The 15961-nt window shown below is 40.3% G+C and overlaps 1 protein-coding gene across 1 annotated transcript in view; it reads right to left on the bottom strand.

Moving 5' to 3' along the window:
* Positions 1-15961, bottom strand: part of KLHL14 (kelch like family member 14) — a 109592-nt gene that overhangs the window by 74285 nt on the left and 19346 nt on the right. The window contains exon 2 of the mRNA XM_068993981.1: positions 3190-3311. Coding sequence (XP_068850082.1) covers positions 3190-3311 — 122 coding nt within the window. The remainder of the gene's footprint in view (positions 1-3189; positions 3312-15961) is intronic.

Below are 15961 nucleotides of genomic sequence, written 5' to 3'. Positions count from 1 at the left end.
GGCTCTAGGTAATCTCAGATTTTAGGTTTCTGCTGGTTAACTTATTTGTTAGTTCTTAGGAAGAAAGTCATTCAGTACATAAGCAGACTCCACACCAGGAACTGTCTGCAAGCATTAATTGGCATCTTCAACTCCCTGCCAACTGGCTTAGCAATTCTTTGGGGTGAAAGAAAATGACCATGAGCAGTTCTGCAATCCCTAATATTTCATTAGATTTGGGGAGAATTTGGACACCTTCTTATACAGTAAGAAAACACTTTTTCACTTATTACTGGGGACTTCCCTAGTGGCTCAGCTGCAAGGCAGGAAATGCAGGTTCGATCCCTGGATCAGGAAGATCCCCTGCAGGAGGAAATGGCAACCTACTCCATGGATTCTTACCTGAAATCCATGAAATGAGAGCTACAGTCCCATGGGGTTAGATGGCCCCAACAGTGTGGAAATTGATCAGTTAACTGACATATTTAGTCAAATAAGATGCCTTAATTAAAAATTACAAACCAGCAGCAGAAATCATCCAAATAGACTGTCTATATTTCTCCCATAAACCTGAAAAATATGCTTTCACATGGGACCGTGTAGTCACAGCCCAGAAGGTAATAGACTTGATTTCTTAAAGTGCAAGCCCAGTGAAATGAAGAGTATCAGTAATTTATTTCAAAAGTTATGAGCCTTCCTGAGTATAGGAAAAAAGATCCAAGAGTTTTGAACATGTTTCGATTAGAACTTTTCTACACATTAATGTCTTTATTTCCTTCCAATTTCAAATCTGATGGAGTCAACAGAACCCAGTTGTCTTTTACTTCTTAGTCTGAAGATGTCTACGTTCAACACATGAAAACTAGAGAAAATGGTCTCCCTACGTCAAAGTGGTGGATTTAGTCCTGGCTCTGTTACGACGTAATTTGTCTCCCCTCCGCTTGGAGAGCTTGAGTTGACTGATACCTCGAAAGTACAAAGGTACATCCAGTCCTTGTGCCAATATTGGTAGTAGTGTTACAACAATAGCAATAACATTTCCAATTTTTTGAGTTCCTGCTGTGTGCTTGATGATTTACTAACACAATTTTATTTTAGAAATACTCAAAGGATGCTGACAGAATGAATAAGCCATTATTCAAGACATTTACATGACTTGCTCAAGGTCACAGGCAGGGGTTCAAACCTAGGTATGACCAACCCAAGTTCATGCTTTCTTCCTGCACCTCACTAAGTAAAGAGCTAATCAGGCAATATGAGGAACTGAAGCAGGGTGACCCTATGTTCTGGTCCTACCTGTTGTCCCAGAAGAATGAACAGATCCCCATTTCAGACTCTAAGCTTCCCATGTTGAACAATAAATTGGATGAGCACTCTCTTTCTGAACAAGGCTTGAAACAGACATAAGACTCTTCATACGTTGTTCATAATGTTTTAATTAATCTTTTTGCCTTTAATGAAGGCCTTCAAGCCACTAGATAATTGGACCCTGCCTGATGTACCTGGGAAAAGAGATGTATTTGTGAGTGAATATCATTTATTGTTTGGGTCTAATATCTCCCTGTCCCCTGGCCTCTGTTTCTGTCCTCTTTCATCAAGAATCTACCTTGTCCTTCTTCTTCCCTCTCACCTCCTCTGGGTATCCACCTCTCTGTGTAGACCTTCTCTATTGATCAAGTATCAGAAAATTGATTCTTTGGTTTTACTTTAACTTGAGTTTCTGAGGCATCTTGAAAAACACAGCTTGGTCACTCATGTCCAACTCTTTGCGACCCCGTGAACTGCAGCATGCCAGGCTTCCCTGTCCTTCACCATCTCCCAAGTCTGCTCACACTCATGTCCATTGAGTTGATAATGCCATTCAGCCATCCCTGGTCACCCCCTTCTCCTCCTGCCCTCAATCTTTCCCAGCATCAGGCTCACTCATTCAGATGTTTCAACTACTATGAACAGTATTTTGTCAAAAAGAGAATGAATATCATTTGAGGGTATCTCTAACTTACTTTTGTTTTCTCTTTCCTAATCTGGCAGCTACCCTTCACTACCTCATTACGTAACAACCAGAGTATGTCGGTGTCCAGGGAGCCTTCCCATTGCAGTTTCTGGACAATGCTACTGCAGGTCTGCAGGTTTGCTGGAGTAAGCCAGCTGCGAAATGTATTATTCCAAGCAGCACCTCACATGCCTCTACTCCTCTCCTGCATTTATGGGCAAACTGTTGTCCTCTTTCTATTATTTTAAAGGGCTTTCCGTAAGAGGAGAGGAAACGACTTTTTTAAAAATCTGCTAAAATATATAACTGCTTCAAAAGACACATGCAACAAGGAAATCTAACTTTCACTTTGGCAGGTTTTAAATGTATGGCTTTGATTTATGGATCAAAATTGCTCATTTATTATTTTATCTATACAGCTCTGGGCAATTTTGACAGTTAAAATTTAGTTTTATTGACCAGTGCAGCCACTGTGCCCACGAGGGGACTGGTGCACACAGCCTGCTGCACTCAAGAAACGATGATTTTTGATTCCATGACCGAGTCAGATTGGGAATCATAACCGATGTAACAATAAGTTCCAAATCTCAGTGCCCAAGGCAAGAAAGAGGTTTGCTGTAAAACACAATCACCCTTTAAGGAAGGGAGGAGAAGAATCTTGGGTGGAAGTCTGCAAGCACAATTTAATGCAGTCGGGTTAGGACTGGGGTATCTCTGTCCATTCGAACAGTGGACATGGGAGCAAGTGGCGCAGGGGAAGGGGGTGGTTTTCTAAAGACTGGGGACCACAGCCTAAAGGTTAATGAGCAAAGATGCCTCTAAAGCAAACCGAATGTTAATTACAGAGACAATGAACTCAGCAACCATTTGGACCTGAGGAAATTTACTAGCTGACTGCTGTTCAGCAAGCTTTCCCTTTTCAAAGAGCAAAAACATAACTGAAGAATTTCTCTTGAAAGAAACACAAGCAGACAGACCAACTTGGTGCAGTGATTTTAGGCCAGTTTTTCATTTAAGCCTCTTCCCACTACCCAATTGGCCACCTCTGCAATGTTAATTTACTCTTTCACTCTAGACCTCTCGTGATACATTCACAGACTTCCAAAGGGTAACAAATCAATAAAATGTCTAATTTGATTAACCATGTTTTTGAATTCATCGAGATAGCTCTACGTTGAAATAAATAGGTGGGTAAATAAAGAAAGAAAGGCACTCACTTGTGAGGATTTTCCAGGTCTTCTTTTCATCATCATAGTACTGAACCAGATTGCTGGGAAGCCGGTCTGGCCCAGGAGGCAATCCACCGACCAATAACAGCATTTTCTTGTTAGAGCGAATTCTTCACCCAAAACAAAAGAGGAGATGAATAACCACATTATTATAGAGCCTTTTTAGTGGCAACAAAATCATAACCGTCAAAAGAATGTTCCCTGCCTGCAGATTTCTATTTAATTTTTTTCTGTTTCTTTTCCCATTCATTCTCAACAAAAGTTTTTTTTTTTTGAACCAAGCAAAGAAATGATCAGAAGCACGGCATATCCCCATACTCAAGGAATAATAAGCTCCTTTTATGCAATTTGTTAGAGGTTCATTCTAGAACGACCTTTTTCTTATATTATCCCTTTAAATCATCACTCTTTACAGCTGAGTACACATGAAATGCTCTGGAGTTGTACTAAGGTTAAGCATTAAAGTTGCATGTCAAAAATCGTATTAGTCAAAATCATTATTATAAACCATTCTCCACTCAAAGAACCTTGAAAAAATTAAGGTTATGCAGAGAGTTTGTGAGCCAACTCTTTAATCACGCAGCGAACTTCAAATACCAGTTTGGTACAATTAGTAGCATAGGGGCTAACTGGGGTGGGTTCACCAGTGCCAACAGGACTTTTTGTTTAATTTAGCTGAGACTTCTGCCTTCGTGCTCTTCCCAGCTCTTCCTCTCCCTTCCCCCATCCCCGGGCACCACTGGCAACACAGCAGCACCAATTGGTAAAAATGAGACTGTGAGGTTGTTCTGAGCCTCCCCAGAGCAGAGCCCTGCCAATGCTTGCCACTGATCCTGCGGCATGAACTTGCTCAACTGTGCAAAGTCACTCTAATTCCCTCCCTCTGTTTTTCTACCTTCTCCCCCCAGGGGGCAACCACTGAAAGGAGTGACTACCCACCCATCAAGAGCTGGCAATTCGCTGCTATTAACCGTGACTGTGATTCCCAGGCTGCCTGGCAGTTCCTGAGAACAGGCCTGCAACATCTCATATGCAGTAAAAGCTATAAGATGCACCCTGCCCTGCACACTTGACCTGATGGATGTGCGATCCTGGGAACAGTAATGGATTGAGCTCACTTGCGATTGGAGGGAGAAGGGGAGGCCCAGACCCCCACAAGGGCCCTGCTGGTTTAACGGTCGCTTTACATATAATTGAACTTCTCATTTACCTGAAAGGCTGAAGGTGGTGGTGGAAGAAATGCAAGAACCATGATGGAGGGAGTAAGTCAATAAATGTAAACGGGTTCCTCTTAAATATGATCACCACCCACTGTGTGGCTCCGAATCTATGCTTACATGCTCATCACGGTTGTTCTGATTCAAGGATGCTTGGCGAAGTATGCCCTTGTGGAGAAGCGCTGTTTGTTGGTTAAGAACCTAACATTCAGAGAGTTAACTTAATACAGTTAATGACATTTCCATGGGAAGGAAGGGAACAAGAGAATTCCTTTAATGAAACACTGGTGCCATTGAATGCTTCCTGTATGGCTCATCAGAAAAAAAACGCTTTCTGGAGAAACTCGTATTAGGGATTCATGCCTGGGGGCAGCTGTATTTGTAGAATATTTAATGTGATATCAGCTTATGATATTAATTTTGTCACAAACAAAAATAAACTCAACTATTTTGATGTTGAAGTACTTTCGAACTATACTCATATATCTTATAGATCAGCAGTGAAAGTGAAAGTCATTCAGTTGTGTCCAGGACTCTTTGCAACCCGAGGTACTATACAGTCCATGGAATTCTCCAGGCCAGAACACTGGAATGGGTAGCCGTTCCCTTCCCCAGGGGATCTTTCCAACCCAGGGATTGAAGCCAGGGCTCCCACAATGCAGGCGGATTCTTTACCAACTGAGCCACAAGGGAAGGCCATCATACAGGCTATACCTATATGAACGTGATCATATAAATCAGTAGTTGGAAAACAAAAACAATAGCAAAAAGCTCCATATTTTGAGGATTTCAGTCATTAGGGAGGTTTGTTGAGAAGGGTTAAGGAAACTCAGTGGAGTACATATCTCTCTTTTACTTGCAAATAATACATAATTCACGTGCCATATCATCTCCAAAATGTCTGGTTACAGAACTAATATAAGACTATTTTTTGTTGTTCTGCAGTTTTAGCCGGAATAATCAACCACTCTGTGAGTACAAGATGACAGCAACTGTGTTTTTAGACTGTGATCTGATACATGGACATGCTCTAGACTGAAAGCAGGCATGCTTGTGCTTTGCTGCTCAGTTGTGGCCGACCCTTTGAGACCCCACGGACCGTAGACCATCAGGTTCCGCAGTCCAGGAGGATTCTCCAGGCAAGAATACTGGAGTGGGTTGCCGTGCCCTCCTCCAGGGGATCTTCCCAACCCAGGGATCAAACCTAGGTCTCCCGCATTGCAGGCGGATTCTTCACCGTCTAAGTCTGCAGGGAAGCCCAAAAGTGGGGTTAGATGGACCAATGTCTACCCATTAGACATAGAGGCAAGGATTCACTGGAATGGTATGACCAAAGTCAATTACCACATGGTAATTTGGTCTCTGCTTTAATATTTAAATAAATGTACAGCTTTAAAAAATGTGTTTCAGGAGTGACAAAGGGAGATAAATGCATGGGTCAAATGATGCTCAAGTAAGGGTGTTTCATTCACTGATAAGGCCAGTTTCCCTGGACCAGTCCCACTGGTTGTTTTCAATACCTCCTGAGACGGACCATCTCTCAAGATGAGGAGAGGATCAAGGGTCTTTGTCATTTCTGCCCAAAGACCCAAAGAAGATGCCCAAAGAAGATGGAGAGTCTTTGTCCTTTCTGTCCCCTACAAACTGGACTGGGATTATCAATACATAAGCCACTGATCAGCTGGCAAACGGTAACAACTGCCATCCTGCCAGCAAAGACACGACTCAAAGGATTAGCTGGCAAAGCAGCTAGGAGAGACTCCACATCAACTAGGACATGTCTCTGAACCAGCCAGGCCTTCTGAAGAATTACATGGAAGGAAAGGAAATCCCCCATTGGCTGCGTGCTTTCTGTAAGAGAACAGTGCTCTGAGGTCATTACAGTGACCTCCTTGGTGAGTGAAGACATATTCTAAAGCTTTTGGACTGTTACATTTATGCCATCATTCATTCAATTTATGGCCTTCTTACTTGGAGCATTTTGTTCCTAAAGCTTATGTTACTCCATGTTCCAACCTGATATTAATACCATTTAATTCTAAACAAAGTTTAATACTCTACCTTGTGAAGGTGAATCATACAGAAAGCAAACGCATGTGAGAAGAAGCACGGCACAGAACACATGAAACAACAAAATGCATTTGAGTGGTTTTCTTGGCCTTTTCTCCATTGATTCTCAGAACGGCACTGTCTTAGGTATAGTTCACTCAATGGGAGTGAGAAAGTTCTTAGAGTCAAATAAAGTGGCAGAAACAGTGTTCAGACCTAGATCTTCTAACTACCAAGTCACTGATCTTTTAAAAATTCAAATCACTTAAAAAATTTTTTTATTTTAACATAAATTCTGGTTAAGACCCAGGTGACCTGGATTCTAAGGCTAATTTTGTGATTTAGCAGAGCGACTTTGTATAAATTACTTGGCTTCTTAGAGCCTATGTTTTCTTATCTTTAAATAGAGGAGAAATATCTGATCTGCATGAGGATTATATGAAACAATGAAGTGAAATGTTCTATGTAGACTCTAAGGTAAATGATTATTAAATCAATCTTTAGTATTGACAGTACAGTGTGGGCTTTATTTCATTATGCCAAACCTGATTAGTTAAAAAAGAAAAGTGGTATTTTTCACTGAGATTCTTGTTGAGTTCATATATATAAATACAAGCTAATTAAGAGGATTTCACTACCTAGCTGTTATCTTATAATTGTATGTCCTTAGAAAATTATCAATTAAATTATAATGGCTGTCTTTAAGCCATTTCTTTGTTATAAGAAAATATACTTTGGACATGACATAAAATTGTGAACCTTTAAATAAAGAGCCAAATAAAGAGACCTAATAGAGATTACTCTACATTTCTTCTTTCTTAAGAATAAAACAAATGAGAAAAACCAACACATATTTTACTTTGATATAAATGCAATGTCAACTATTCAATTACTCCTAGAAACTAATACACGTGAATAATTCCTGTGGAAAAGCTCCCATTCTTTTTACAGTGTGCAATTATAATAGTGACAATCACAATAATGACAGATAATAATGAATGCATATCAGATATTGAAACCTCTGATTATCACGCCATTTATTTGATGCGTGTGAACTTCAACTTGAAAACACCATGAAAAAAGATACCTTGTGAACTAGAAAAGTAAAATTAGAAGGACCTGAATTAACTTGCTGAGGGGGCTTTCAATTATTCTCTTCTAAACAATTCCAGTAGAGCTTTACAGGTTTAATTTTAGATTAGACAAAATCTACGATATTGCAATAGAGTTCCTTTATATGGCAACATAGTATACTTTTTAGAACCTCTTTACATAGGAAAGTAATTTAGCCAAACTTAACCTGTTCTCTTTAAGTCTGTTAATGTTTTAAAAATATTTATTTTCATTCCTCATCTTTGCACTTCCTAGACCAAAGTAATACATTTAAAAGGTAAGTAATTAGAGAAACTTAAAGAGCTGAGAATGTCATGATTAATAATACAATTTGGATGCTTTTGGGTTCTTAGATTCCTGCTTAGAAAAATATAAGGTTAGAAAGGCAATGGAATTTGAAGGTCTCCTTTGTTCCAGCTCAGTAATCACCCAACATTTACCATGTGTCACATTTGTGCGTGTGTGCGCGTATGTATGCGTGTGCTCGCGCGCATAGGTACTTTGGTTCCGGGGATGAATGATTGAAGAATAACCTAAAATCTCCTGGTATAAACAAATTTTTCATCATACTGGTGTTCTAAGTATGGTAAAGTCTCATTTATTTATATTTCAGTGATTTGGAACTTTAATAATTGGGAAACAGGCCAGGTAAAGTTTTCCTTCGCAGGATACATATAAAAAGTTTTTATTAACTAGGTTGCAAGAAGAGTTTTAACCAATTTAAGAAGTCAGTTGGTTTGCTGGCACTTTAGAGCCACCCACCTACGTTTAGGGTAAGTTCTTTTTAGAGATAACAAATCATTCTCAACTATTTATTAAAGAAAATGTTCTGCAGTATCCTGAAGAATCATGAAGTCAGAGAATTAAAGAGATGTTTAAATTCGTGTTCTTCAGCAATTCCCAAACCTGGAAAGTCATCAGAATCACCTGAGGGGATTAAAAAAACTCAGATTTTTGAGTTAAATTCTTAGGTCTCAATTTCCGGAAGTTATGTTTCAGTGGGATGAGGTCTTAAAAATCCATAATGTTACAGTTTTCTGGTTGATTCTGACACACAGCCAGACTTCAGGCCATTCATTTGCTGCAGTTCTCTATATAATGTAGAAATCCTTTCAATAGTTTTTTTTTTTTTAAATAAGTAAACATTCTTATTAACTTGGAAATTTATAAGGAAATGGATCTTAGTTTTTCAAATGCACTCTACTGTGGAAAGCTATTGGACAGTTGTGTTAAATCTATTTTTTCTTCTCCTGATGCTGAGCTGAAAAGTCTTTCAGAGAAAAAGAACAAGTGCCCGGCTCTTTGTCGTGGCACTTCTCCAATACTGGAAGATAGTTGCTATGTGTCTTCTCTTTTCCATGCTGAACATTTCCCTTTCTTTCTGAAAAAGTTTTAATTTTCTTTACTACGCTGTTCACCTTCTTGAGTGTATTCTAGACAATCATTGTCCCTTTCAAAAATGCGAAGGTCAGAACTACACATATAACAAATACAATATGTGATGGACATACTTGTTTTAAGGCTTTCCAAAATGACAATGGTCTTTCAGCTGTCATGGCACCGTGTTGGTTCCTGTACAGCTTCCAGCTGATTTCAAATACAGATTTTTTTTAAAGCAAGACAAGCCAGGTATTTAAGTCAGTTTTTCCCCTATCCTGTATTTCTTTTAGTTAAGTATTTTAAACATCAATGCATGACCCTTTTTAAATGCTTGTATATCCTCTACTGATTGACGCTTTGTTTCATTTGTCATTTAACAATTACTGAGTTTCTACTATGTTCCAGTTTCTATTGTGTTTTAAACACTAAAGATCATAGTGTGAACAAGAGGAATAAATTCCCTATTCCTCTCGGTAGTTACTTCCATCCTAGCAGGGACATGTATTGGAAACATCATGATTCTCCAAGCAGGACAGCCTGGTGGTTAAGGGTGTAGGTCTCACAATTAGCGAGACGTTTGGCTTCCACTCTCCTGAGATGGGGCTTCCCAGGTGGTGCTACTGGTAAAGAGCCCAGCTGCCCATGCGGGAGACTTAAGAGAAGCAGGTTGAACCTCTGGGTTGGGAAGATTCCCTGGAGGAGGGGATGGCAACCCACTCCGGTATTCTTGCCTGGAGAATCCCATGGACAGACGAGCCTGGCGGGCTACAGTTCATAGGGTTGCAAAGAATTGAACACGACTGAAGCAACTTAGCATACACACATTCTGAAATGAGGGACCTTGGGCTAGCCTCTTTGCCCTGTTGCATCTCGTTTATAAAATTGGATAAGAATAGATCTAAAGCATAGGTTTGTTTAACGCTCAGGGCTAAAAAAACCCCCTATATATATATTATGTATGTATGTATGTATACAAACACACATACATGTAAACCATTTATAACAGTGCTAATTAAATGCTATCTATCACCATCACTTTCCTTTTTGTCTTTCTCCTTCCCATCATTGCCATATCATCAGTGTAGCTATTCTTTTGTTTAATTTGCAGGTTGATAAGCGAGTATCCCATGTCCCCATCAAAATTTTATTACTTAAAAACAATAGCATCACATTTCCATTGTTTACATATTTTAATTATCCCAACTCATTCTCTCTGAAATGATACATAAATATTTGAATTTTTACTCTGTAATTCCCCATATACGGTCTTTAGAAGTGTGTGTGTGTTTTAAACAAATATATAATGGAAAAACTAAGCAGTTTTGAAGTGGCAGTGTAAATGGGGGTAAGTATGTGCATGCTCAGTCGTGTCTGACTCTTTGCGACCCCATGGACTGCAGCCTGCCAGGCTCCTCTGTCCATGGGATTCTCCAGGCAGGAATACTGGAGAGGGTTGCCATTTCCTTCTCCAGGGGATCTTCCCGACCCAGGGATAGAACCTGTGTCTCCTGCATCTCTGGCTTTGGCAGGTGGATTCTTTACCTGTAGATAAATATTACCTGAGCCACCTGTAGGTGATAATTATTCCATCCTTCAAAAGCCAATTTTAATATTTTTAAGATTTATTTATTTTTGGCTGCATTGAGTCTTCGTTGCTGCATGCAGGCCACTCTCTAGTTGCAATGAGCAGACTTGTCAATGCGGTGGCTTCTCTTGTTGCGGAGCATGGGCTCTATGTGGACAGGCTCAATAGTTATGGCTTGAGGGCTTAGTTGCCCCGAGGCTCGTGGGATCCTCCCAAATATCCTACCTGTGTCTCCTGCTTTAGCAGGCAGATTCTCAACCACTAGACCACCAAGGAAGCCCCAGGCTAAGTTAATTTTAAGAGTCAGCCAGATCTGGATTTAAGTTCTCTTTTTTACCACTTCAGATATGGTAATGGTATTACCTTAGGCTGGTATTCAACACCTTGAAGCCTCAGTTGCCTCATCTGTAAAGTGGGAATGTTTTGAGTGTTAAAGTCATCTAAGTGTAATGGTTGAAAAGAAATGGCTGTGACTCATAAATAATAGAATCACCTTCTACAGCCAGTCTCTTCAGCAAAGGAAAAGCATTTTGTGCTGCTCTTGCCTTTAAAGATGGATGCCTCTGCACAGTGAGCAGAGACAAAATTGATGCTCCCAACATAATCCAGTAGAGAGAGGCTGGAGAAGACAGGAAGAAGTTTTAACTGTTCCCATGACTTTTCAACTTCAATGAACTTTGCTAACCCTAGAATGGCTTAGTATTTTACACAAGCATTGAGTCAAGGAGGCATTTCGTATCTAGTGATACAGTAGTAATGTATGGTAGTGACCTGAGAGGCAGCAAAAACTGGGAAGACGTAAACACCACTTCCGCCCGCCGCCCTGCCCCCCCTGCCCTCCCCCCCACCCACCTCCGCCCCAGGATTCACAGAAACTAGGTTTTGAATTTCCACAGGCCATGGGATTGGAGGGGTCTGTAACAAATTTACCAGATTTTTAGCAGATCTGAAAAGCCACCAGATGACATCTGAGTTGCATATGGAAAATATTTATATAGTCCCATAGTAATCAGGGTTTCCCAGGTAGTGCTAGTGGTAAAGAATACTCCTGTCAATGCAGGAGGCTCAGGAGACATGGGTTCGATCTCCGGGTCAGGAAAATTCCCTGAGGTAGGAAATGATCCCACTCCAGTACTCTTATCTGGAAAATTCCACAGAGGAGCCTGGCGGGCTACAGTCTATGAGGCTGCAAAAAATAGGACATGAATGAGTGACTGAGCACCGAACACACAGTAATCAATCGATGAATGGCAACTATTATTATTATGCATCATTTATTAGCCTTATAAAGCACTCATTTGAAAATGCATCTTTGGAATTTTGGCATTTTCTTTTATTGCTTGGAAGCCTTTTCAGATACTATAGGTGCATTGTTTATAAGCAGAAAATATAAAAAACACTGGGCTTCCTGCAATGGTATTGGTCTAGATCTCATTCATAAATTCAACCCACTCACTCCTGGCTGCCAGCTCCTCGTTAAGGAAGTCTCCAAACCTTATGATATCCAAGTCACCAGATTTTACAGTAATCTTGACTCTTCTCTCATTTTCCTGCTATAGTCAATGTTCTATCAAGTCCAATTCTTTATGGATTCTGGAGCTGTAACATGTATACACCGCTATATTTAAAATGAATAACCAATAAGGACTACTGCAGAGCACAGGGAACTCTGCTCAATATTCTGTGGCAACCTAATTAGGAAAATAATTTGAAAAAGAATAGATACATGTATTATGTATAACTTAATCACTTTGTTATACACATGAAACTAACATAACATTGTTAATCAACCAATATGAAAATATGTATCTCTTCATTTCAACCAAACTGCCAGTAACCTGATTCAGCTGGGTTGGCTTTCTCTGGAGCTGTTTTAACTGTGATGTCCTTGCTTTGTGAGCTTCTGCTCCCTCCTAATCTAACCTACATGCTTTGTCAAATGAATTTCAGCAAAGCCTGACATTAATGATCAATTACGTCAGTCCTCTTTTTTATAAATTATCAAGGAATTCCCCATCGCTTATCCTCTGTAAAATACACATATCCTCCACGTTATAACCTCCCTTTTTCTTTATCTCTCTCTTTTTCTCATAGGGAAGTGCCTTGCTTCAGATTCTTTTCAGGAATAAAATTGTTTCTGAGTTAAGATCTGAAAAAACATGAAAGACAAATTTAAGGAGGAAACTGCTTAGACTCTGGGGGAAAAGTAAACACAAGAAGATCCTGTATCAGTGGCCAGAAGGAGACTTTTTGCAAATCAGCTAGCCTTCCCTAAACTTCCAGCTAGAAAGGTACCCAAAAGTCCCCAGAGGAGAGCTGCTACCTTTTCTTAAATTTTTTCCAGAGAAGTAAACTCCCCGGAGAACGTGTTCCAGCTGATTTGATGTTGTATTTAGGTTTCTTTATCATAGCTGTTCTTGGTAATTACACAGCAGCTTTCCTTCGAAGAGCCTTTAAATAGACCTGCTAATGCCTCTCTGAGGCAGGAAAACACAGAGTACCATTATCCCCATTTAATAGATGAAAGAATAGAGGAAAAGGGGCTTGGACACCTTTTCCAGTGCCTCAGGATGGGTTTTATTTCCTCCGTTTCACAGAGGAAATATCTCTAGGGCTTTCTCACGCAACCCTTCTGTGATTGTCAAGTATGGCTGAAAATGCCTTCACTTCTCAACTTATGACACTAGGTCACCCCTTTCTCCCAGCAGCTACATGGTGACTGGAGAATGTCAGCCATGTACAGTACTTCCTGGGCTTAGTCGTTCAGTCATGTCCGACTCTTTGATGCCCTGTGTATGGACTGTAGCCCGCCAGCCTCTTCTGTCCGTGGAATCTTTCAGCAAGAACACTGGAGTGGGTTGCCATTTCCTACTCCAGGAGATCTTCTAGATGCTGGGATGGAACCTGCAATTCTTGTGTCTCCACATTAGCAGACAGATTCTTTACCACTAGCTACCTGGGAGGACTATACAGTATTTGTTGTCTTTGTTCAGTTGTTAAGTTGTGTCTGACTTTTTGCAACCCCATGGATGCCAGGCTTCCCTGTCCTTCACTATCTCCCAGAGTTCACTCAAAATCACGTCCATTGAGTCAGTGATGTTATCTAACCATCTCATCCTCCAACACCCCTTTCTCCTCTTGCCCTCAATCTTTCCCTTGCTGCTGCTGCTGCTAAGTCGCTTCAGTCGTGTCTGACTCTGTGCAACCCCATAGATGGCAGCCCACCAGGCTCCTCCATCCCTGGGATTCTCCAGGCAAGAACACTGGAGTGGGTTGCCATTTCCTTCTCCTATGCATGAAAGTGAAAAGTGAAAGTGAAGTCACTCAGTCGTGTCTGACTCCTAGTGACCCCATGGACTGCAGCCCACCAGGCTCCTCCATCCATGGGATTTTCCAGGCAAGAGTACTTGAGTGGGGTGCCATTGCCTTCTCCAATCTTTCCCTTAGTTTTCCTAAAATGGAAGTGACTTTAATAAGATTTGTTTGATCATATCATAAAGACAACACATTCTTACTGAGAAAAATTCTAAGTTTATTTAAACAGACAAAGGACTTAGTACTATACAATAGGTACTCAATAAATACTTGTAGGAATGAAGAAGTGATGAAGGAAAGAACAAACTGGTAAAAGGAGTCAAAGTCACTTGCAATCGCACTATCTAGTGACATGACATTATAGGTTCTTATCATCCTTTTTCCCCTCATCTGTTTTAAGGTCCAGTAAGGTGGGTGTGTTGATGGGGGTGCCAAAAGGCAAAAGGGAAAGAAGAAAAGTTACATTTCTGAACCAAAACATGGAAGAGTCAGAGGGTGACATATTGGAAAACAGACAGTCTTATTGATTAGCCCCCAAATCTAATGTGCTACCTAGGGTCAGTGTTGCCTCCCAGAATGAGAGCTACCCATGACAGAGATAAGTTACTGAACTCCAGTTATTAGCACAGTATAGTATCTTCATGCTCTCTGCCTTATCTGTATATTATTTACTTAATATTTTATTTAAAACTGATCACTTTGAAATGCTTAATTCTAGTCTATTCAAGCTGTTCCCAATGGTGGCTGCTCTTTACAATCACCTGGGAGAGCTTTCATGAAATATTTAGGGTGGGAGCACCTCTCAGAGATTCTAATTTCATGACCCACTGTGGCACCAGCATTGGTGTTTTCTTAAAAAATCTTAAGCATTCTGTATGGTTCTAATATGCAACCAATATTGAGAATCATGGTTCTAGCAATTATATTTATGAATCATGGGCTTCATGGTTGCTTTTCTCTAATACATGTTAAGATATAGTAATACCTAATGATTAAAATAAATTAAAAAATGATTTCTCATGTACCCTCTGAAATGTCTCACATCCTACCAGGGGCAGGCAGACTATAGTTAAGAAGATACCATAATAAACAGAAGAAATTGGGACTTTAAAATCTGAACATCTGAAAAACTAGTCACATTCCAACTCAACTACTTCTTATTTGTTTGACCATGAGAAGCTTGATATATTTAATGACTGGAGTTTTGCATGTTACAATTGTAACGAACTATCTTCCCATCCATTTACTTCTCACTCCTGCCCCTGTAGCACACTAGCGAATTCTTCTTCAAATCTTTACTGACACGTACTGATCTCAGAATGTCACTGTTATTTTACCTAAAGATTAAAATAAATTAAAAAATGGTTTCTTATGTGCCATTTGAAATGTTTCACATCCTACCAGAGGCAGGTAAACGATAATTGAGGACACACTGTAATAAACAGAAGAAACCAGAACCGCATCCTCTGACTGGCAGGGTGGGGTAGTTTGCTAATGTTTTTGCCACATTTCTCCAGATACTAAAGCTGTAGACTGGATCATGATGGCAGAGGCAGGTATGACAAAAATGTCTTAAGGTCTTCATCTGAATCCATGAAAGTAAGTCTCCCCAAGGCTTAGTTCATAAGCCAGATGGGTCTGTCTTTATACCGTACACAGCATTCACACTGTACTCCTGGACCTTGGCATCATGAGGGACATCGGCTTTCACCCAACTTCATATTTAATACTCAGCGTTTTCCCCCCTTCCCCCCGCCCACCCCCAGATTAAAGTTTCCTTTAGTAACTAGAAACAGTTGAATACCTTCTTTGCTTGATTACCTATATAATCCCTATCTCTAACACCGAGTACTTAGTGACTTTCTTCTAAAGAGCGTGAATTGCAATGGGAGTAGCATCTCATTAATTATCCCCATTCCTGGGTGGAAGTTTTGTGGCAAGTATGACCTCTGAGACTAATCTGTCTGCCTCCAAGTCAGAGGTGGGGATCTCCCTGCTCACTCTCACAGATGCCACCAACACATTGGGAGGGACACCAATGTTTGTGTAACAGGAGAAAACTTTTCTTCTTGCTCAAGAGAGATGTGGTTCTGTGCAACCT

Source organism: Capricornis sumatraensis, chromosome 21 (genome assembly GCF_032405125.1).
Source record: "Capricornis sumatraensis isolate serow.1 chromosome 21, serow.2, whole genome shotgun sequence".
Taxonomy (NCBI): domain Eukaryota; kingdom Metazoa; phylum Chordata; class Mammalia; order Artiodactyla; family Bovidae; genus Capricornis; species Capricornis sumatraensis.
Note: the sequence above shows the minus strand (reverse complement) of the source record. Positions and strands in the feature narration are given on the sequence as shown.